The sequence below is a fragment of the Pan paniscus genome, chromosome 2, assembly GCF_029289425.2.
Source record: "Pan paniscus chromosome 2, NHGRI_mPanPan1-v2.0_pri, whole genome shotgun sequence".
Classification (NCBI taxonomy): domain Eukaryota; kingdom Metazoa; phylum Chordata; class Mammalia; order Primates; family Hominidae; genus Pan; species Pan paniscus.
The window spans coordinates 57,718,206-57,743,256 of record NC_085926.1 but is presented as its reverse complement, the minus strand read 5'-3'; the positions used below and the strand labels follow the sequence as shown (position 1 = coordinate 57,743,256).

Sequence of the window (25,051 nt, the reverse complement as noted above, 5' to 3'; positions counted from 1 at the left end):
TAAAACGCCATCTCCACTAAAAATACAAAAAGTAGTCAGGTGTGGTGGTGGGCGCCTGTAATCCCAGTTACTTGGGAGCCTCAGGCAATAGATCACTTGAACCCGGGAGGCAGAGGTTGCAGTGAGCCAAGACTGCACCACTGCACTCCAGCCTGGGCAACAAGAGCAACACTCCGTCTCAACAATAATCATAATAATAATTTTTTTGAGATAGGGTCTTGTTCTGTCTCCCAGGCTGGAGTGCAGTGGCGCGATCATAGCTCACTGCAGCCCCCCATCTCCCAGGCTCAAGCTATCTTCTGCACTCAGCCTCCCTCAAGCAGCCGGGACTACAGGCATACACCACCACGCCCGGCTCTTTTTTTTTTTTTGTACCAACAGGGTTTCACTTTGTTGCTCAGGCTGGTCTTGAATTCCTGGGCTCAAGTAATCCTCCTGCCTCAGCCTTCCAAAGTCTTGGAATTATAGGCGTAAGCCAATATGCCTGGCCCAGCCACAAGTATTTTTAAAGTGGCTGAACTTGAAAAATATAAAGTTTTCGCCGGGCGCGGTGGCCCACGCCTGTAATCCCAGCACTTTGGGAGGCCGGGGTGGGCGGATCACAAGGTCAGGAGATCGAGACCACGGTGAAACCCCGTCTCTACTAAAAATACAAAAAAATTAGCCGGGGGCAGTGGTGGGCGCCTGTAGTCCCAGCTACTCGGGGGGCTGAGGCAGGAAAATGGCGTGAACCCAGGAGGCGGAGCTTGCAGTGAGCCGAGATCGCGCCACTGCACTCCGGCCTGGGCGACAGAGCGAGACTCCGTCTCAAAAAAAAAAAAAGAAAAATATAAAGTTTTCTTATCCAATCCCAACATTCAGATACCAAAACTCCAAATATTTGGTTTGGGGAATAATATTTTGGCAGCAGGACTTAAATATCAGGAGTAAACATTTTTATATACAAAATGTTTAACTTTGCATTTAAGTATATATATGAATACATATTAATGCTTAAATATATGAAACACAATCATCAGACCTACAACAAGGCAGCCATGTTAAAAATAATTGTCTGTTGGCCGGGCGCAATGGCTCACACCTGTAATCCCAGCATTTTGGGAGGCTGAGGCGGGTGGATCACAAGGTCAGGAGTTCAAGACCAGCCTGGCCAACATGATGAAAGCCCAGTCTCTACTAAAAACACAAAAATTAGCCGGGTGTGGTGATGCATGCCTGTAATCCCCGCTACATGGGAGGCTGAGGCAGAAGAATTGCTTGAACCCAGGAAGCAGAGGTTGCAGTGAGCCAAGATCATGCCACTGCACTCCAGCCTGGGGGACACAGTAAGACTTCGTCTCAATAATAATAATAATAATAATAATAATAATAATAATAATAATAATTGTCTATTAAAGTCTGTAATTTCCCTTGTGCCTAAGACTACATACCACTATGACAAAGCAATAATAATAAAGATTAGTGAAAGGAGACAGCAATAACAACTAATTTTCATAATAATACTAACACCTAATGTTTGAAGTACTTTTTAATCATTTTTTCACACATTATTCAAAAAGTTTACCTATTTTTATATCAGCTTTCAAAATAGCTGCAGCTAAAATAAAGGATAAAATTTTAATACAGTTCTCAAATCAGGGAAGTGGGTAAAAAAACTATTAAAACCAACAAACTTAACTGCTGCTCATCTTAAAACTCTGCCTCCACACAACTGGCAATTATAAATAAACCTCAGTTTAGAGTATCAGTTTAAAATGGTAAGACTAGTACTACTACATAGGTGTTATGTTTTAAAATATATTTCATACTGAAGTTTTGAAGCAGTTTCTATCATTTAATACCTACCTTTTGCTTGGACAATTACATACAATATTTTCATCATAATCCTTTTAACTTCTTTCATTGTTTTATTCAAAGTATTAAATCTATACTTCTGGCAATATCAGAAATAGTATTTAAATGAGCTTACTGCAGTATTTTAAATGTTAAAAAAAAATCTTAAAAATGCACACAAGTGCAGTCTTTTAATATGCCAAGATAAAAATAATCTTGAAAATAAGAAACATCCTATTTTCCAATACGTAGGTAGTTTCTAAAAATAAAAGAAAATAAATTATATTAATACTTTGGAATCTTCAAATCTTGTCTGCTCACTATACTTATGAAACAAATCTTTATCATTTTACAATCACTCTAATATGAAGTCAGAATGCTAAAGCAGACAGGTGTTTCATAACCCACCTTAGGACATACTAGTTTAGTTATTGGGTTATCGAGATGAATTAAGTGGAGGCATTGCTTTCCCCACAGTTGCAACTCCAAGATTCTTAGCCCCCAAAGTTTATGCCTTGATTTCCTAAAGGTTTTTGCCCTATGGTCCCATCAACCCTGTACAGAAAGTCCTCACTTAACATAGTCATGGATAGGTTTTTGGAAACTGTGATTTTAAGTAAAATGACATATTGTATAAAGAAACCAATTTTACCAATTTTACCATAGGCTAATTAATATAAACAAGAATTAAGTTCCTACAGCATATAGTACATGATGTGGCTTAGTCTCACAGTTTCCAAGAACCTATTGATGACACTGATGTTGAGGACTTACTTATCTCCACCGCTTACCTGAAATGCAGTCTAACTGAGGTTCAACTCTGTCATTTAATCTAAACCATCTGGTGGTAATCCAGTAATAGGGCTCCTTAAAATACAAACTCTACTTGGAGGAAACACTGGTCATTTTCTTGGATGCTGGCATCTCAACCCGCTGGCTATTACTGGATAATTATCCAACTTGGTGGGAGGCAAAGCCTATCCCCCCACTAAAAGCTGAAATGACACATGCTGTCGTTTATAGCTTCCTTTGAAGCTAAGTCATGGTCATGTACCTAGGCTCAACCAAACATACAAGCTTAGCACTTTACATCAGGAGTTAGTGCCACAAAGAAACATGATGGTAGGCTGGGCGTGGTGGCTCACACCTGTAATCCCAGCACTTTGGGAGGCCGACGCGGGCGGATCACCTAAGGTCCGGAGTTCAAGACCAGCCTGACCAACATGGAGAAACCCTGTCTCTACTAAAAATACAAAATTAGCCAGGCGTGGTGGCGCATGCCTGTAATCCCAGCTACTCGGGAGGCTGAAGCAGGAGAATCGATTAAACCTGGGAGGCAAAGGTTGCGGTGAGCCGAGATCATGCCACTGCACTCCAGCCTGGGCAACAAGAGTGAAACTCCGTCTCAAAAAAAAAAAAATTAAAAAAAAGAAACATGATGGTAGATTTATCTGGTGGCAGAGCAGAAGCATCATCACCCACTTTCCAGAAGCAGCAATAACAACAGTGCCAAAGGCATCATCCAATATCAAATGTCAACATTATAAGCTGAGGTATAAGTGCTCAAGAAATGCAGCAGCCATGTCTGCACAACGCCACTTCTGTGGCACGATTTTGGCTGTGACTCCAGCATCGGTTTCCAAACTGGATCCCAGCCTTTCAAGGATTCTGAAAACAACCCAATCCCCTTTCAACATACTGCTATTCTTCTTAAATCAGCTATCAACAATGTCTGTGGCATATAACTAAAACCTCAACTGATAAACTGTTCTTCCAGACTCAACTGCCTCCTGACTGTTCCTCTGGGGAATGCCTTTCAATACAGACCTTTATACACCAAGGACATATACACCAAGGACATCTGTTATTCTCTACCCTAAATCTTCAGGGTCCAATTCAAGTCCCCCTTACATGACAAACAAGCCTTCTCAATCTTGATCACATAGTGCTCTTAATTCTTCCTTAATTCTTTATGAGAGTTAGCTTTAGCTTTCCAATTAAACGAGAAACTCCTTGAAGACTGAAGTAATATCGTAATTTCACCATGTTCTATGGTGCCTGATAAGAGCATTATAGGTTCTTTTATATTTTTCCTAACTGACTGACTAGATTCTTGTAATTTACCCAACTTCTTTAATTTCAAATCTTCAAGTAAGGCGGATCTTAACTATGCTACTGATTTTATTGCTTTAACAGGGAAACTGTACAAACTTAGTAGAAGTGGGTAACACGCATTAATCAACAGATGATTTCTTTAACATATTCAAAAAAGTTTCACGCATTCAAAAAAGAATTTACTTAGTTTAGGGAACTCAAAAGATATATTCAAAGAAGAATTTTTTTCAACAATGAAAAAGCACATTTACAAAAAATAAGGCCAAGTACAGTGGGTCATGCCTATAATCCCAGCAGTCTGGGAGGCCAAGGTTGGGGGATCATTTGAGCCCAAAGTTCAAGGTTACAATTAGCTGTGACTGCACTGTACTCCAGCCTGGGCAACAGAACAAGACCCTGTCTAAAAAAAAAAAAGAAGAAAAAGGCCAGGTGCAGTGGCTCATGCCTGTAATCCCAACACTTTGGGAAGCCAAGGCAGGGGGATTACTTGAGCCCAGGAGTTTGAGACCAGCCTGGGCAACATGGCGAGATTCCATCTCTATAAAAAATTTTAAAGTTAGCTAGGCATGGTGGCATACAGCTGTGGTCCCATATACTCGGGAGGCTGAGGAGGGGGGATTGCTTGAGCCTAGGCAGGGTTGGGTTGAGGCCGTAGTGAGCTGTGATCCACCACTGCACTCCAGCTTGGGTGACAGAGTAAGTCTCTCTCCCTCTCTCTCTCTCTCTCTCTCTCTCTCAAAGGAGGAGGAGGAGGAGAAAGAGAAGGGAGGAGAGGAGAGGAGAGGAGAGGGAAGGGGAGGGGAGAGCAGAGGGAGGAGCAGGAGCAGCATACAGGAGAGAAGTTTGCGTAAGTAATACAGGTTGAGCAACCCAAATCTGAAAATTTGAAATCTGAAATCTGAAAGGTTCCAATGAGCATTTCCTTTGAGTACTATGTCAGTACTCAAAAAGTTCTGAATTTTGGAGCAAATTGATTACAGATTTTTGAATTAGGAATGTTCAACTGGTAAGTGTAAGTATAATGCAAATATTCCAAAATCCTAAAAAATCTGGAATCCAAAAAACTTCTGATCTCAGGCATTTTTGATAAGGGATATTCAACTGGTATTACTATACAAACACACCAACCAAAAAAGAAAGAAAAATTCTAACAGCCACAAGCTATTGACTGCCTATCCTGTGCCAGGTATTCTGCTAAGTGCTTTACAATTCTCATCAAATGTTTACAAAAGTCCCATGAAGTAAATACGATTATTAGCCTCCTTTTACATATGAGGAAAACTGAAAACACAGAGACTCCCCAAGGTCACATATCTGGCAAGCAATGGAGCCAGGATTCCAATACCAGTAGTCCAACTCCAAAATCTTTGACTACACTGCCTCCCTTAAGGCATCTGCCTTCAGTTCTCGACTACCCCCAAAGAACTGACAGCAGCTCTGTTTTCTTCCCCCCAATTTTGTCAACTTTTGGGTTTGCATTCCCAGAATACATCACTCTCTTTCAGGCTTTTCTGCCTTAAACATATGCTTCCAGCTAGAATGCATTGCTCTTTTTTATCCAGCTAGCAAAGCCCTACTCACTCTTCAAACAGTGGCTTAAAAACAACTTTCTCTGTGAAGCTCTCTTCTTTGCTCCCACATTTTCTGCCCCCAATCCTGGGGGAAGGAATACATCACTCTCTTAGCTCCCTGGAAACAATGATTCACAGATGCTACTATTGTTTGACTTATTTGTATCGTAATTATATTTTTCCAGGACTATGTGCTGGACACCACACCGCACTGCAAGAATGAGACACTCAGATACTAAAGACTAAGAATGCATAATGGCCCCAGTTTGGGTTCAGCTACAATTTAAATGAATACAGTCTTCTAATCAAACTAGTACAGTTCATCCTAACAATACTTTACTGCTTCTATGTATGTGCCTGCATACATCAAAGATTCCTTGGTAAGTAAAATCAATCTTATGCTGAACTGATTGAGGTGCAGATCGAGACTTTTAAACTATATCTTAACCATTTCTCTCAATTCTCACATTAATACTCTGGCACTACAACTTCTCAATAACACCAAAATTGTGCCTAGAAACAAATATTTCAAGATTGGAAACGTACTATCTATATACTACATTTGTTAAAACAAAGGTCCAACCAAGAGTAAGACATTCACAATAAGGAAGCAGAGAGAAAAATCAAACTATATGGTACTTCAAAAGTTGCTCTGTTAATCCTACCTACCTTGAATACTCACTCACTGTCTTCTACTTCCTATATCCCAAGCTGCTTTCACTAAGCTATTACTTCATCTAACATTCCTTTTTGGGCCTAGGTGTGGTAGCTCACCCTGTAATCCTAACACTTTGGGAGCCTGAGGTGGGAGGGTTGCTTGAGCCCAGGAGTTTGAGACCAGCCGGGCAACATAGTGAGACCTTGTGTCTTAAAAAAAAAAATCCAGCCGGGCGCGGTGGCTCACGCCTGTAATCCCAGCACTTTGGGAGGCCAAGGCGGGCGGATCACGAGGTCAGAAGATCGAGACCATCCTGGCTAACACGGTGAAACCCCATCTCTACTAAAAATACAAGAAACTGGCTGGGCGTGGTGACAGGCACCTGTAGTCCCAGCTACTCAGGAGGCTGAGGCAGGAGAATGGCGTGAACCCAGGAGGCAGAGCTTGCAGTGAGCCGAGATCACGCCACTGCACTCCAGCCTGGGCAACAGAGCAAGACTCCATCTCAAAAAATAATAATAAAATAAAATAAAAATCCTTTTTGGAGATATAATTCAAACACCATACAATTGCCAATTTAAGTATACAATTCAGAGTTGTGCAACCATCACCACAATCAATTTTACACTTTCATCATCCCAAAAAGAAACTTGTACCAATTTGGCAGTCATATCCTATATTAGTCAAGGCTCTAGAAAAACAGAACCGATTGCATGTATATTTATATAGAGAGATTTATCTAATGGAATTGGCTCACGCAACTGGGGTGGGGGGTGCTGGCAAGTATGAAATTGGCGGGGCATATCATTAGACTAGGGATTCAGGGAAGAGCTGTTGTGTAGTCTTGAGTCCAACAGCTTTGTGAGGGCAAAATTCCTAACTTCAGGGGGACCTCAGTCTTTTTTTTTAAGGCCTTCGACTGATTAGAGAGGCCCACCCACATTATGGAGGGTAATATGCTTTACTCAAAGTCTAATGGTATAAATGTTAGTCACATCTAAGAAATACTTTCACAGGAATATCAGGTTGGTGTTTGACCAAAAGTTGGTCAAGTGAAAAACTGATACCACAGCCTAGCCACACTGACATAAAATTAACCATCACATTCCTAATTACCCTCAGCCCCTAGAAACCACCAATCTTTGTTTCTATGAATTTACCTATTCTACACATTTCATATAAACAGTTGCCCAGGCTGAACTTGAACTCCTGGCCTCAAGCAATCCTCCTGCCTCAGCCTCCCAAAGTGCTAGGATTACAGGTGTGAGCCACCACACCTGGCCTGCTTGACTTTTTATGAGAATGTATTCCTGTTATTTGTATAAGTAAAAAATAAGAAAAGCTTGAAAGTCTATATTGGAAAATCATTTCTGCTTGGCTCAGCTAGAATAAGTCAGTACTTATATATAAATAAAACTGTAAGCCTGAAAATATTGAGAAAATCTTAACACACAGTTTCTATGTGCTTAAATTTAAAATCCAACCCAAATTGTATACTTGACAAAAGATACAGTACTAACCACCAAACACATCCATATTTTCAAGTGCCTATATAAGCTTTCCTTCTTTTCTTTACATTTGTCAGCTACTCTCTTATAAAGCATGAAAAATGTACATGGCCAAACAAGTTTTTCCAAGGCTGTTTCATTCATTTTCATATATACCCAAAGCCAAATCAGTTTGCCTGAATGCAAGCCCAAGAAAAAATATTGTATTGCTAGGAGTAGTAGAGGTAAGTTTTTTAAAATGTTAGCTGACTCAGAGAAATAATTAACTTGAGTTATTTCAGTCTTTGAAAGTCCGTAATATGACAAGTTTCGGTTATACATCAAAAAGCAATAGCTTAGATTACCTTTCAAGAGAGCAAAAGACAGATTTTCATAATAATTGCTCAGTCCCTAAGAAGACAGTTCAGAATAAATGTCTAATAGTTGGCTTTTATTTCGGGGGGAAAAAAACTCCCATAGTTACTACTAGATGATCTTGTACAAATAACCTCTAAACATCAAACTCTTTTTGGACAAAAGGGAGCCAGACTGCAGCTGTTTTACTTACCTTCTAAAAGTGTTATATAGACCAAATGAAACAAGAAAGCACTCTGATTATTCTAAAACCTTTTAAAATTATTTTGTGTGAAATTGTAATAGTTCATATATATAATTTAATATCACCAATCACAAGATTTGGATCTACGATCCAAAAACACTTAGCAAAATGTTTTGCAAACTGCAAGCTCTCAATAAATAATGACTTATACAAAGACTACATATTGATAATTGAGTCCATGATCTCAAATTGAGAACTAACTTGAATGACTTTCTGCCCTTTAACACTGCACAGGTTTGCAGAAATACAAACCGCTCCATTGTTCACATTTCCCTCATTCAAACATGAATATAGTGCCTATTCTCTTGTTCTCAAGAGTTCACATCTGATGGGACAGTACTACATTTGCATCATAGTTATTTTGTTGTTTATGTCCCATAATGAAATTATATACAGGCCGGGTGCAGTGGCTCACACCTGTAATCCCAGCACTTTGGGAGGCTGAGGCAGGTGGATTGCTTGAGGCCAGGAGTTCGAGATCAGCCTGGGCAACATGGTGAAATCCCATCTCTACTAAAAATACAAAAATTAGCCAGGTGTGCTGGGGGGTGCCTGTCATCCCAGCTACTTGGGAGGCTGAGGCAGGAGAACTGCTTGAATCCATGAGGTGGAGGCTGCAGTAAGCCAAGATCACACCACTACACTCTAGCCTGGGTGACAGAGAGGGACCCTGTCTCAAAAATAAAAATAAAAATAAATTTAAAAAAAAGAAATAAAGAAATTATACACAAAGTTAAATGGAAGTATAGAGGAAGAAGCAATTAATTCTTCAGTTAAAGGGAGTCAGGGAAGGTTTCACATTGGAACTGAGCCTTAAGGGATGACGAGAAGAGGTCATTCTAGAAGACAAAACAGCAAAAAAAGGCACTTGTTCTAGAAACAGTGAACACTGTCATACAGCTAGTACACAAAGTTTGGGGTGAAGAAAAAACAGTAATAAAAGAGAGAGCTAGAAAAAAAGAAAATAAGATATAGATTTTAATGCTAAAAATTAATGAGGCAACGTCAAAGATTTTTAAGCAAAGGTGTAACTATTTATCTACCTATATAGTGTCAGTAAGAGAAGCATGTACCTGAGAAGAGGAAAGAGTCTGGACTGTAAACTTAGAACGTTTCAGCCGCTAATAAATGCCACCATTTTTCTTGATTCAAGTAACTATGAAGTAACTGACATATATTAAGAGTTAACTTCACAATCTTTTCACTTAAAACTCTAAATGACATTCTCTTCCCTACTTACCAAAAAGAATAAATACTAAGCTCTAGCAGAAATATCACTTAAGAAAACCAGACAGGTAGACTGGGTGTGGTGGCTCACGCCTGTAATCCCAGCACTTTGGGAGGCTGAGGCAGGCGGATCACGAGGTCAGGAGATCGAGACCATCCTGGCTAACACGGTGAAACCCTGTCTCTACTAAAAATACAAAAAAAAAAAAAAAAAAAAAATAGCCGGGTGTGGTGGTAGGCGCCTGTAGTCCCAGCTACTCAGGAGGCTGAGACAGGAGAATGGCGTGAACCCGGGAGGCGGAGCTTACAATGAGCCGAGATCACGCCACTGTATTCCAGCCTGGGCAACAGAGCAAGACTCCGTCTCAAAAAAAAAAAAAAAGAAAGAAAGAAAATCAGACAGAAGCCTAAAAGGGCAAAGAGTGAATTTAACCTAAGGAGTAATGTCAAAGAACTAAGTGGGAAAAAGAATGCTTTAAGTATATACACCGTCGATATTTTTAACAATTTGAAATCACAGATAAAATATTTTATCAATTTCCCACTATTATGAAAAATAATATAGAAGGAAATGAACATGTGCTTTAAATATATAATCTGGCTTCCTATACATGTTCACATTATGTGTCTTAAATACAACTTGTCAAGTAAAAGACTTTCTCACAAACACCAGCACCCCTTAATGATCTTTATACTTCTGTCAACAAAAAACTTAAGTATCTGTTAAAACAAACATACAAACAAATAAAAAGTAAAAGAATGTATGACCTGCCATTCTCCCAAAAGCTGAGGCTAGGATCTTTGTGGTCATGTTTAGATGTGTGGAGGAAAAAAGAAGAAACAATCTTGGTTGTCAAATTCAGCAGGCTCTTCACAATGACTTCCTTACAATGTCCTTGGAACATGCCGTATCATCCCTGCTTCTTCCTCCCACCCAAAACTCCTTTCCCTGACTGACCCTAACTACAATCTATCCCTTAACCCCATATTTTTTTTTTAAGATGGGTCTCACTATGTCACCCAGGCTAGAGCAATCATAGTGCACTATAGCCTTGAACTCCTGGCCTAAGTGATCCTCCTGTCTCATCCTCCCAAATAGGTGGGGCTACAGACCTGATGCACCCCTGGCAAATACAAGTTTTTGAACTTTTTGTTTTTTAGAGACAAATTATTGCTATGATGCACAGGCTGCAGTGCAGTGGATTTTCACAGGTGCAATTTTGGCATACTACAGCCTCAAACTCCTGGCCTCAAGCAATCTTCCAGACTCAGCCTCCCAAGTAGCTGACATTACAGGCATTTGCCACTGTTCCTGGCCATTCTTCCTCTTTTTAAAAGTCCTAAGGTCTAGTTTAAATTGGATTTCATCCATGAAACTGTTTCATCCATTAAACTTTCCCTAAAGTCTTCAGTTCACATAGGACCTTGCGCTTTGCCGAAGTCCTAATGTGCAAGTTAATTTAATACTCTTATCTTTTTTCATTTTCTGGCATTTAATCATTTTCATTCCTACTGTTAACCTGGTCTATGCCCTCACAAAATCACATCATATCTAAAGTGTTATAAAGCCTTTAGAATAGCACAGTGGTTATGAGCTTGAGTTTAAATCTCAATTCTACCATTTAATAGCTAGGTGAACTTGACCAAGATCTCTCTGTGCCTCAATTTCCTCACAGGTCAATGCGGAAAAAACAAGCACCTCAAAGAGTTACTTGAAGATTAAATAAGTTAACAAGTAAAGCATTTAGAATAGGGCCCAGTATATAGTTAGTACAAAAGTGTTATTTAAGCTGTTACCCATTTTTCCTTGCTCCAGGCAACTCTACATACTGCTATTGTATCACTATTGTATCACTCTTTCTTTCTTTCTTTTTTTTTTTGAGATGGAGTCTCCCTCTGTTGCCCATGCTGGAGTGCAAAGATGGGATCTCTGCTCACTGCAACCTCCGCTTCCTGGGTTCAAGTGATTATCCTGCCTCAGCCTCACAAGTAGCTGGGATTTCAGGTTCATGCCACCACACTTGGCTAATTTTTGTATTTTTCGTAGAGGTGGGGTTTCACCATGTTGGCCAGGCTGGTCTCAAACTCCTGACCTCAGGTGATTCACCCATCTCGGCCTCCCAAAGTGCTGGGATTACAGGTGTGAGCCACCGCATCCGGCCCACTCTTTCTTAAACAGGGGTTTGGTATGTCAGTGCTCTGCTCAGAACTCTCGTAGGCCTTCCATAACCCAAGGGTCCACATCCTTAGCTTGGTAAGCAAGGCACTTCACAACCTGGCACCACACTATCTAGTCAGCTTCATTTATTCAACAACTACTTTATACAAGATAGTAGGAAAACGTTCCTGTCTTCCAGAGTGTGAAAATTAATTACAAAGACAAGGCACAAACAAGAACATCACACAGAATAGATGTTCACCCTTGGCTACTCTTCAAAGAACTCTCTAATCCAACAAAGTCAGTTTCCTCAGCATTTGGAAAATGCAAAGCTCATTCAAAATTATCTGCTTTTTATTCCATCCTCATCCCCACAAAAAAAATAAAAACAACCAAAAAAACACCTTTTCTTATCTATCCACCCCTGATTTTAAAGTCAAATGTCATCATTCTTTTGCCATTGAAACTTATATAATATCATCTATCTCAACTATTTTCAAAGTGCACTGTCACCCTCTCTATCCAATGTAAAAGTTCCTAGAAAGAAGAAATAACAAATCCTTATCAGTTTGTGTCATTTTCTCCCCCTTTACCACTATGTCCTTCACTAAAACAAATCATGATAGAACAGGTGCTCAAAAAGATGCACTAGGCCCGGCGCGGTGGCTCACACCTGTAATCCTAACTCTTTGGGAGGCCGGGGCGGGTGGATTGCCTAAGCTCAGGAGTTCGAGACCAGCCTGTGCAACATGGTGAAACCCCGTTTCTACTAAAATAAAAAACAGTAGCTGGGCGTGGTGGTGTGTGCCTATAATCCCAGCTACTCAGGAAGCTGAGACAAGAGAATTGCTTGAACCCAGGAGGCAGAGGTTGCAGTGAGCCGAGATCACACCATTGCACTCCAGCCTGAGTGACAGAGCGAGACTCCATCTCAAAAAAAAAAAAAAAGATGCACTAAGTTTAAATTAAACGTGAGACTAGAAGTAGACAACTACCACCACTAGTAAGTAAACTTCAGTGAGACTGGAAATAGACTACTATGTCAACCACTAGCATGTCACCGGTACCCCAAAGCCTCAAATCAAATAGGGCCATCCAAATCACAAGAGTCCACTCACTATCCTTTCTATGTAACCACTATATGGGTAGATCTGCTTGCTCAGTGGTGCCTTGAATCAACAGAGGAATTAATAACCATTCTAGGCTGGACACCGTGGCTCACACTTGTAATCCTAGCACTTTGGGAGGCCGAGGCAGGCAGATCACCTGAGGTCAGGAGTTCATGACCAGCGTGGCCAAATGGTGAAACCCTGTCTCTACTAAAAATACAAAAAATTAGCCAGGCATCTGGGCATGGTGGCTCATGCCTGTAATCCCAGCTACTTGGGAAGCTGAGGCAGAAGAATCACTTGAACCCAGGAGGGAGAGGTTGCAGTGAGCCGAGATTGCGCCACTGCACTCCAGCCTGGGAGACAGGGCAAGACTCCGACTCAAAAAAAAAAAAACAAAACCATTCTACTATCTGCCATCTAATTTGAAGAGCTTGACTTCCGAAAAGGATGAAGGATAATACACAGGGCCAGCATCCAACAAGGCAATATCCAACTGCTACACTACTGAGAAGATGATTTGGTAAAGATTATGAAACTCTGCTTTGTGCCAAACCTGTCACCCTTCAACATGCAGATTTAAGTATTATACAATAAGATATTCCATGAGTTTAGCATTAAAAAGTGTCACTTAGATTTCCACCTGCCTACATTTTGCAGATATTCTAAAATGAACATGTATCATTTGAATAATCATAAAGTTTCAAGTGTTTATTATTTCTTCCAACTTTTTTTTTTTTTTTTTGAGACAGAGTCTCACATTGTCACCCAGGCTGGAGTGCAGTGGCGCGATCTCAGCTCACTGCAACCTCCGCCTCCCGGGTTCAAGCAATTCTCCTGCCTCAGCCTTCCCGAGTAGCTGGGATTACAGGCACATGCCACCACGCCCAGCTAATTTTTTGTATTTTTCGTAGAGACAGGGTTTCACCGTGTTAGCCAGGATGATCTCGATCTCCTAACCTCGTGATCCGTCTGCCTCAGCCTCCCCAAGTGCTGGATTACAGGCATGAGCCACCAAGCCTGGCCTATTTCTTCCAACTTTTAATGAGCCTCCCATAATGGACAATGCAGAATGCAACAGTCACCACAAAGTGAAAGTCACCCAAAGCACATATTACCCCAATTGTCGACCTCCCAGGTAAACTGCCAATTTAGACAAAGTTATCAACTACATCAGTTTCAATTTTAAAAATTTCGTCTGGCCAAGCACAGTGGCTCATGCCTGTAATCCCAGCACTTTGGGAGGCCGAGGCAAGTGGATCACCTGAGGTCAGGAGTTTGAGACCAGCCTGGCCAACATGGTGAAACCCTGTCTCCACTAAAAATACAAAAATTAGCCAGGCATGGTGATGAATGCCTGTAATCTCAGCTACTTGAGAAGCTGAGGTAGGACAATCCCTTGAATCCAGAAGGTATAGGTTGCAGTGAGCCGAGATCGCACCACTGCACTCCAGCCTGGGCGACAGAGCCAGACTCCGTCTCAAAAAAACAAAAAACAAAAACAAAAACAAAATGTCTTCTACATATGCCATCACATTAAAGAAAATAATTTCTCATCACCTTCCTAAGACTCCATAGCACTATAGCAAATTGCACAGTGTTGTCTAAATAGTTCCCTCTTTCCCACTAAACACCCTCTCTGCTGAGTATTGGGTGCTTAGTAAGAGCCAGGGACAGGGTGCTAAGTGATTTATATAATTACCTCAATTCTCAAAACAATAATAGGTACCATTATCATCCCCAGATGTTTAAAAAAAAAAAAAAAAACCTGGCCGGGCGCGGTGGCTCATGCCTGTAATCCCAGCACTTTGGGAGGCTGAGGTGGGTGGATCACCTGAGGTTGGGAGTTCAAGACCAGCCTGACCAACAAGGAGAAACCCTGTCTCTACTAAAAACTCAAAATTAGCCACGCGTGGTGGCGCATGCCTGTAGTCCCAGCTACTCAGGAAGCTGAGGCAGGAGAATCACTTGAACCCAGGAGGGAGAGGTTGTGGTGAGCCAAGATAGCGCCGTTGCACTCCAGCCTGGGCAACAAGAACGAAACTCCTTGTCTGAAGGGATTCTTTTTTTTTTTTTAAGAGACAGGGTCTTGCTTTGATACCCAGGCTGGAGTGCAGTGGCATAATCACAGCACTGCAACCTCAAACTCCTGGGCTCAAGCAACCCTCGTGCCTCAGCATCCCGAGTAGCTGGGACTACAGACACTGCAAATTTCATACGAGAACTATTTGGTCGCACTGTGGGTTTTCTTTGGAACTGTATCCCTCACAGTGTCTGGCACATAATAGATGCTCAATTAAAACCTACTATCTGTCCAAACCAAAACTTTAAATAGTTAATTCCTAAAACAATTCAATGACATGGTAAGATCTGACAGAGCATCCGCTATAACTAGATTAAGTGGTATAATAATCAATAATTACATCTATATCTAAAGTAGTGATCTCATAGCCTGCATGTTATTTTAGCTAATAAAGCAGAAGGAGGAAAAAAGTGAAAATGGTAGAAATAAGCCCTATCTACCATTCAAAGATAAGTTTTTCTGAAGAACTGATTTCATGGCCAGGTGTGGTGGCTTATGCCTGTAATTCCAGCACTTTGGGAGGCCGAGGAGGGTGGATCACTTGAGGTCAGGCGTTCAAGACCACCCTGGCCAACATGGTGAAACCCAGTATCTACGAAGAATATAAAAATTAGCTGGGCATGGTGGCATGCGCCTGTGATCTCAGGAGGCTAAGACACAAGAATCGCTCGAACCCAGGAGGCAGACGTTGCAGTGAGCTGAGGTTGCGCCACTGCACTCTAGCCTGGGCCACAGAGCGAGACTCCATCTCAAAAAAAACCCACAAATATTAGCATGTCATCTCAATTCATGAAACAGTCACTATTGACCTATTCTTAGTTATCTCAAAATAACCTATTGTGAGAGTTTTAGTACAGCCATGGAAAGCACTGGGCATGAAATCAGTATTTTTCAAATAAGTAAAACAAAAAATGGGAGTCCCCTTCGAGTGTTTCATCAAAGAGAGTGCATTTGCAGAGTATGTACTGTAAGCAAACCTGTTGTCTGATTAGTTTAGACCTGTTGCCCAAGAACATAAAATGGTGAAAATGTAAAAGCTGGTTGAGTTAAGGCACTACTTAGTAGTAAACTGATGTTTGAATTCAACTGCTGGAAAAATGAGTTCTATGAATATTCATTTTAAAGAATTATGAGGGCCAGGTGCAGTGGCTCACGCCTGTAATCCCAGCACTTTGGGAGGTTGAGGCAGGCGGATCAACTGAGGTCAGGAGTTCAAGACCACCTGGCCAACATGGTGAAACCCTGTCTCTACTAAAAATATAAAATTAACCAGGCATGGTGGCGTGTGCCTGTAATACCAGCTACTTCGGAGGCTGAGGCAGGAGAATCACTTGAACCCAGGAGGCAGAGGTTGCAGTGATCTGAGATAGCGCCACTGCACTCCAGCCTGGGTGACAGGAGCAAAAATCTGTCTCAAAAAAAAAAAAAAAAAAAAGGATTACGAGTAATCTATGAAGTATTTTAGGCACCCTAACTTCAGCTTGCGGGGAGCGAGTGAAGGGTCTGTTCCACAGGTAAATGAGGATCTGGTGTTAAACAGAAAAGTTAACATACTCTTCAGTTCTCATCCTACACGTAAAGTATAGATATTATGCAGCACACAGCACTTGGACAATCTTTTCCTCCTTTCTTTAAAAAATAATTTACAAAATAATTCCTTAAATCAGTAGCTGCTGAAGTATCATTTTTTTCTCTTCCTTTTGAGGCTCAGGTTTCTTTCATTTCAAAACATATTCTTGAAGACTTAAGTTCTTCCTTTAAGAAAGATTTAATTATTTAACTCAGAAAGAGGGGCAAAAAGTCAGGAGGTGAAACCTGAGACAGTCCTATTAGTCTTACATAACTTAAAGTTGGAACTGATTCAGTAGCTCAGCTAAAAACCTGAGGTTTAGGCACAAAGATGAGCTCTTTAGTATACTCTCCACAAACATAAATAAACAGTTTTTAAAAATGGAAAGGATCTTAATTTCTTTCTTCACTTCTTAAAATAAAAGCACATACATGTATAGTAACTTACGATACTAACATAAAAATACTAAATTGGTTACGCTTAAAATGAAAAGCACTGAATTCATCGTATCACATTTAAGTAATGCTATAATTGACAGAATAGGGTATAATTTCAGAAAGTAAGCTTATTTCCTAACACTAACTTTTGAATAGCACCTCTGTAAGTATGCATTAAGTACTTAATAAGTGCTGCAGGGAACATCAAAAAGTGATTTTCAAACGCAATATGTGTATGTTCTCCAACTTGTAAAAAAAACTCTGAAAATATATAAAGTTACAGTTGTTCATGCTTAATTAAATTAGCTTTGATTATTGCAAATTACTCCTCCAAGGGCAAGTATGTATCAAACCTTTCAAAAATCTTAGGTTTATATCAGCAATTATCCTTACTAGAAAGGTCCTGATCTGAACTCACCTAAAGCTATGTGTTAACTACATTTCACCACTAAGACACTTGAGCCCCGGGCTAATAATGGCCACGGATTCCCCGAATTGCTTCGAGAACTGCTGCTTGCTTAATAAAGCGCTGAACTGTGAATTCACCTTTCTAAACAGACTAAAAGCAAGACGCCAAGTTTCACTATCTAGTTTGGGATTTCACTGGGAATGACCACGTTATCAAGATGCCATAGCCCTCCTGAGGCTTTTAATTACAATACCTTCTCTGTTTTCCATTCAACCACCTCAATCAAATTTCCACTAGAACCAGGCACACAAACAGTTGATTCGTGGCTTTGCGCAAAGCCTCCTCTGGATGCAAACCCTGGGATCCTGCATACATTAGGCCTCTCAGGGAAGGCAAAAGGGGAAAAAAAGTTTGTTAAACAATGCCGCTGGACAATGTGGTGACATTACCTTGCCCGTCTTGTGATCAAACCAGACAAGAGCGTGGTTCCTTGATAGCACTTTGCAATCAAAAGTGGCATTATTCTGCGCTGGTCGACAGCGGGCCACTGAGCGGCCGATTTTGATGGGCTCGTCCAGGTAGACATGACGCTCCTGAAACGGGTGCGAGTTCGGGCGGCAAGTGAAGATGGCCAAGGCTGACGGCATCGAGGATAGACTGGGGGTGTCTCTCCTACCAGGGACAAAGAGGAGTTCCTCCGGATCCGGACTGCCCTTCACAAGCCTATGCCCCTATCCCACCCAAAATTTTAAATTAACACAAACTGCACATTGTCTAAGCATAACCAGTGAACATCAACTCTTCACTTGGGTGGGAAGACAAGCCAGCGCAAGCCCCATCACCTCCTTTAAAACCCTGCAACGCCGTGATCACAAAAAGTCCCCAACTGGCAGCTTTCAGTCCATCTTCTTCTCTGGGAAGAAAAGGCTCAAACATCGGGCAGCTTCGGCCAAGAAAACTCCTGGAACACAGTTTGGGGACTGGAGGTATCCAAGCAGATGAGTCACACGCCAATTCTTGTGTTTGGTTTGAGATCGCGGCCGCTTTTCCCCCTTGGTGGCGGAAACGTTGCAGCACTGCAGCATGAAGGAAGGGTCGGTTCGGCGCGGCCAGGAAAGTCCTTTTGGGCCGAAGGAAGGTGTGGCTGGGCACCTCTGGGCAGCCACCGCCAGTCCTCGCCCGGAGTGAAGGGGCGAGAGGTGACGGAGGCGGAGGGGCTCTAGACGGCCGGCGGGACAGTCTGCATCGCCCCTGCTGAGCGGAGGCCGCCCCGGGAAGGGGGACGCGGTCCCCGGCCTGGCACGATCCGAGACGGCGGTGGCTGAGGTCCTCCGCGCGAGGCGTGGAGGCCGGCGGGGCGCGGGCAGTGGCCAAGTCGGGACTCCTGGGCACCTGGCGAGCGTCCCCGCGACCAGGGCGGGGACCCGGCTCCGCAGGCCGGTGCGGACCGAGCGAGGCGCGACACCGGGAGGCTCGGGTTCCCAGGCGGCAGGAAGTTGGTCCCCGGACGCCTAGGCTTCTGGGCCGCCGCTCAGCACATGGGCCGCCTCCCCTCAGGGTCGCCCCCGCGAGGGTCGCATCTCAGGGACGGCAGCCGCAGTTCCCGGCGGACGAGAAGGTGGGGGAGGGAGACTGGCCCGGAGGTTGGGGAGAGGCCTTGAGGCCCCGGGCTGGATCCGCCGCAGCCTCCACCGATCGCGGCCGATGGGGCAAGCTCAAGCTGCGCCCGACGAGGCAGGAAACTTTCCGACCTGGTGGGGAAAACATCAAAACAAACGGCCGTCAGGCGCCTCAGCCCGCCCGCCTCAGCCGTCGCCCCCTCCAGCCAGACCCCCGCCAGCCCACACCGCTAGGCACGACCTCCGCCGACCTCTCCGCAAGCAGGCTACGAGGATTTGGAGCCAGGACGCCACGACGGGTCCTACCTCCCTAGCCGCCACCACCGCCTCAGCTTACCTTGCCAGCGCCGGCCGCCATAGTGACTCTGACTGAAACCTACCCGGTGCACCGCCACGGGAACGCGCACCCTTCAAGGGCCCTCCTACCCCCTCTCCCGCGCCGTAGTCCAGGAATGTCACGTGAACGACGCCACGGAAGCCGTGTTGGTAGAGGGCAGAAAAAAGGGCAAGGTAATTTTTAACGGGCCTCCAGGCGCCATCTTAGTTAAGGGCTGGAAGCTTCAAACCTCGGGACAACCTTAACGACCATTTTGGTTAAGGGCAAGAACAATTTGCGCCGTAGAAGGTTTTCCAAACAAACAGTGCCACCTTTTTATTTTATTTACTTATCAAGGGGGTGCCAACTTTTACTAAATTTTATTCTGTTTAATTCTCGATGAAAATACTAGCGAGCAAAAGAACAGACCCAGCCAAAGGAGATGGTCATTAGCAGCCATCTTAGCTGTGGGCAACACAGTCACCCGCAGCTACCTTAAGTGTGAGCCGCCAAACTCCCTGAAGTCTCAGGATTTGTGCACCTAACAGAAGGACCATTCTCCCCTCTGCTAAATTCGTTATGTTTTCTTCCCGGAAAAAAAAAAAAATCTTAGTTCCCGCATTCCATTTCGAATGACAGTCTTTCTCACTGAACCTATTATGTGCCCCCAGGGCTCCTGCGCGGATTCTTCCACAGAAGGAGCGTCCAGAAAGTTTAAAATCATGTTTCTTCCAAAGAGAGATTGAACAATTTCCAAAGTGAAAAAAGAGGGTATTTCCCCCACTTACAATATCAAGATGAGGAGTCATTGGTCTGAAGAAGGAAGACTTTGCAAGGGCTAAATGAAAACTTTAAGAAAAAATAGTGAGAAGGAGACTTACTCATTTAGAATCAAAGGTGACTTCATTCTTCAGATTCCTGCAATAACAGGCTCCACCACTGTGTGACCTTAAGCAAGTTTCTAAACTTTTTCAAGCCTCTTTTTTCTCATGGATGACATGTTAATAATAGTTAATTCACTTGATGTGGTGAGACTTCAAAATGTTAATCCATGTTGTTCAATAAAGAGTAGCAATTAGGCCGGGCGCGGTGGCTCACGCCTGTAATCCCAGCACTTTGGGGGGGCCGAGGCAGGCGGATCACCTGAGGTCGGGAGTTTGAGACCAGCCTGACCAACATGGAGAAACCCCGTCTCTACTAAAAATACATAATTAGCCGGGCGTGGGGCGCATGCCTGTAATCCCAGCTACTTGGGAGGCTGAGGCAGGAGAATCACTTGAACCCGGGAGGCGGAGGTTGCGGTGAGCCAAGATCGCGCCATTGCAGTCCAGCCTGGGCAACAAGAGTGAAACTGTCTCTCCAAAAAAAAAAGAAAGAAAGAAAGAAAGAAAAAGTAGCAGTTATTCATTTCAATACTTATATAGACAGTTTGGCCGTGTCCTAGGTTTTTGCTGGGCCCTGGGGACACATAACTGAACCAAACTTCAATTCCTGCCTTCTGAGATCATAACGGTATTGTGGGTTAGAAATGAGGGTAGGGAGTGACAAACATGAAATTGATGTAATCAGGGCTAAGATAGAGGCAGGCACTAGCTGCCCAAGGGGTCAGGGATGGTCTGGGAGAAGTAACTGAACTGAATGAAGGAAGATAGGAAAACCACAATAAATATGGTATTCGCTGAATGGTTTCATGAATTTCCCCAAACACGGATAGCAAGGAAAAGAAGGAGCCTACTTGAAACAGTGCACCAATGTGCCGGCACATAATAGTGGATAAATAAGTATTTGATGCATGAATGAAAATTACATACTGTTACTCATTATTAGAGGATAAAGTATGCGGGACACAAAGTGAGTCTGGAAAGAATAGGCATTATATAATAAAGACGTTATATTCGTTTTTCAAGCTCTTCATCAATTCAACAAATATTTGTCAAGCTACCACTGTGTTCCAGGTATGCTATTCAAAATGAGGATATGCTTTCTTATGAGAGGATGAAAAGTTTTCACTTCTGATAACTTTTAGGCTGTTATGGAATAAAATAAGATAGGACCCTCCACAGATCCCTAATGAGTTTTTTTTTGCACGAATAGCAAGTCATTTATGCATTCTTTCATACATTCATTCTATAAACATTTAATTGATACTGTGAAATAGATATTTTGAAAGGTCCTGGAAATACAATAATGAAGAAACAAAAAGACTCCCTCAAGTTGCTCGATTTAGGTGATGACACAGAAAGATCCTTGCTGTAATGGAGTATGTCAAGAGTAGTGGAAGCATGGCAGAGTAGTTTAAACTGAAACTTGAAAGGATTAGAACAGCTAGTCTGATGCTATTGGGATAAAGAAATTTTAAGCTAAGAAGCAATCCCAACAAAAGTCCAGAGACTTGAGAGAACAGGACTTTAAGGGAATTGCAAGTAGGTTCGTATCACCAGAGCATAAGAGATAAGGGAAAACGAGGAGGAAGAGTGACAGAAGTGAGGTTTCAGTTGCTGAAGGACTTCTAGGCAATGCACCAGACTTCAGAACATTTCCATCTTCCTCCTAGAAGATCAAAGAGAAGTAATGAAAGTCAAGGTGTTGGAATCAGACATGGCATACTTTTACCAGCACCATAAATGGTAAATTATTTAGCTTCCCTAAATTTCAGCTTCCTTATCTGAAAAAAAAAAAAAGCATATATCTACTGCACTTGACTAGTCTTTTTTTTTTTTAAAAAAAAGGGGGGGTTGGGAAGGGGGAAGGAAAAACGTAGATAATACCTTACAGAGTCTTCTTAGGATTAAATAAAACAATGGAATACAAAATGCCAACCATGGTGGCTGGGAAATAGTAGACACTCACAGAATGTTAATATTTATCATTATTGCTCATAGAAAGAATTCCCCCAGCCTTCCACATATAGTAAGGAGCAAGTTGTTTTATCTCTAGTTTGTATATAGAGAAACTTAATCATACATATGGAAACAAAAAAAGTCTGTTTATATTCAGTTCTACTATAATATCTCTTAAAATTAACGTTAAGCAGAGTGGACTTTCTTCTACAAGAAAAGCTGGGACTACTATAACATGTCAGGATAAAGAATCCTATCAAGCTACACAGGGTGCTAGAAATGCCAAAATGGCATTGAAGGCATTCTTCACCCACTGGTATTCAGCAGGCACAGAAAAGGCTTAAATTAAGAAATCTCATACATGAGATACTTTGAATTCTAAGTCATGTGGGAGTTCCTCTCTGTGATTCTGTATCCACACAAAATTTTTATTAAATAAAAAACATGTCATATTTTGAGAAATTGGGAATGGCAATGTTTCCTGATTTTGTAGTTCTCTCCCTTTTTAAGTTTTTGCCTTTTTATAGTCTGATGAGTATTGCCACTGCTATGATCCAAGCCACTTTTCAATCTTATAAAAGCAAAGACAGACTTGTAAAATTATCATCCTAGTACCATCAAAGATGGGCAATTATTAGCATTTCTGATGGTAGGAGACAACTCTGTAAACTCTACTAATATGCAGCCCTTTCTAATTAATAATGATCTAATTGGACTTTGACCAATGACATACACTTGGTATATAATAAATTATGGAACACTTGCATAACTGTTTCAGCAGAGTATCTGGATTGCAAATATAGGTAAGCAAACCAATTAAGAGAAAGCTGGGAGTACTCAAAGCCCAAAATTGAGAGTATATAACATTTTTAGTGGCACACACTGGCTTATTACAACTGAAGTTAGATCCTCTTCCCACTAAGGAAAGCTCTCCTCATCAGGGAGATTCTAATGAGTGGAAATACCCTGTCATTTCCCAGGTGCCCAGGGTGGAGTAGCCCAGACATTCCAGAGGCACTGCTCATATGTTTGTGGCTTCCTGGTTATTCAGGAAATAAAAGAAAAATAACTACCTGAAGAGAAATGAAGACATTAAGTTCATTTAGCAACCTTTTTCTGTGAATATAAAAGGAGGGAATCACAATATTATAACTCCAGAAAGAATCATAGACAACAAATCCAGCTTCCACATTTTACAGGCAAGGAAATTGAGGCTCAGAGAAGGAACTTTAATGATTGTGTATTTACCATGTGGTTAGCATTTTCCTCATGACATCTCTGTGTATTAAGTATTAACCTTATTTTATAGGTAAGGAAACTAAGGCTCAGGCTCAAACATTAAGAAAAACATTAAGAATCTTAATATTCGATTGAGTGACTGAAAATAAGTCACCATGCTAGATCCGAAGTACATGCTGGGGTTTTTTCTTTCTAAAAATTATCTTTATTTTTATTTATTTATTTTTTGACAATATCTTGCTCTGTCACCTAGGCTGGAGTGCAATGGCACAATCACGGCTCACTGTAGCCTCAACCTCCCCAGCCCAACCAATCTTTCCACCTCAGCCTCCTTAGTAGGCATGTGCCACAGGCATGTGCCACCGCCATACCCAGCTAATTTATTTTTGTTTATTAATTTTTTCTTTTCTGTATACCTCGGATCCCCTGTGTTGCTTAGGCTGGTCTCAAACCCATGGGCTCAAGTGATCCTCCTGTCCAGCCTCCCATAGTGCTGGGATTATAGGCATGAGCCACCATGCTGGCCCCGATTGATTTTTTTGATTGATAAAAGAAACACATGCTCATTGCATATATTCAGGTAAGCAAAAATGAGGAAAGTAAAAGTCCTCTCTAGCCCCATCACAAATACTTAGTCTAATGCTACTGTTAACAATTTGTTAGCTGTATTCTTCCAGATGCTATTCTAAGCCACATGAAGCATGCCCTTTTAAAAATACCACGTTTATTAGAAGTGGGAAGGTCAACACTAAGGGCCTTATTCTTAAAAGTGATAAATAATTTATATCAATAGCAAAAAGCCTGTATTGGGGCAGGCGGACGACGAAGGGAAGAAATTATGCTATTTTTTGTCACTCTTGTATAAGTCCCCTTTTGATTACTGGAAGTATCTGCTTGTTTTTTTATAACTAATTTGAGAATGTTACTTGGAATGTAGCAAATGCTTAAGAGTAAAAGGGCTGGGTCAGAAAACCCCATGAGGCATTTTCTTTCTGAATTTTTATTGGTATATCTGGATTTGTTTCCAAATAACTTAGTTACCAAGTAAAATATCAGAGACTCTATATACGATGGCTTTGCTCATCAAATGATTTGTAACATATGTATATATAATAATTCCCTGCAAGTGTGGCACTTAAAAATATATTTTAAGTACATACTTTATTCTAAGAAAACTATGATATTTTGGCCTGGCATGGTGGCTCACACCTGTAATCCCAGCACTTTGGAAGGCCAAGGCAGGAGGATCACCTGAGGTCAGGAGTTCAAAACCAGACTGGCCAACATGGTGAAGTCCTGTCTCTACTAAAAATACAAAAATTAGCCGGGTGTGGTAGCACACGTCTGTAATTCCAGCTACTTGGGAGGCTGAGGCAGGAGAATCACTTGAACCTGGGAGGTGGTAGCTGCAGTGAGCCGAGATCTCGCCATTACACTCCAGCCTGGGTGAAACAGCAGGACTCTGTCTCAAAAAAAAAGAGAGAGAGAGAGAAAGAAAACTATGATATTTTGAATAATTGTTTTTGAATGTAGTTATTTGTGTTTCCTTTTAATAAACTTTATTTGGGCTTTTGTTTCAGAAAAATGCCTTGTTGCTACTGTATAATGTCATACATCAGCATCTCACTAAATGCCTATGTTTTAGAAAACTAATAAATATCTCAGGGGTCTTTGGTCTTAAGGATTTCTCAGAAGATAGGTTGAAATGGATTGAAGAGACCTATACAAGGAAGTGACTCTGGAGTGCCTGCTCCTCCCGCA

The 25,051-nt window shown here is 41.9% G+C and overlaps 1 protein-coding gene across 41 annotated transcripts in view; it reads right to left on the bottom strand.

Moving 5' to 3' along the window:
• Positions 1 to 19,684, bottom strand: part of SLMAP (sarcolemma associated protein) — a 175,287-nt gene extending 155,603 nt beyond the window's left edge. For 25 of the 41 annotated variants that reach the window (XM_008964035.4, XM_063602464.1, XM_003811632.6 and 22 more), the window contains exons 1-2: positions 19,233 to 19,684; positions 17,726 to 19,027 (exon numbers count right to left, since the gene is read on the bottom strand). In XM_008964035.4, coding sequence (XP_008962283.1) covers positions 17,726 to 17,923 — 198 coding nt within the window. In that variant the 5' untranslated portion in view covers positions 17,924 to 19,027; positions 19,233 to 19,684. Of the gene's footprint in view, positions 1 to 17,725; positions 19,028 to 19,232 lie in introns of those variants that run through there. The other 16 variants (XM_008964034.4, XM_034956723.3, XM_008964039.4 and 13 more) reach the window with 1 other exon arrangement.
• Between the last annotated feature and the right edge of the window lie 5,367 nt (positions 19,685 to 25,051).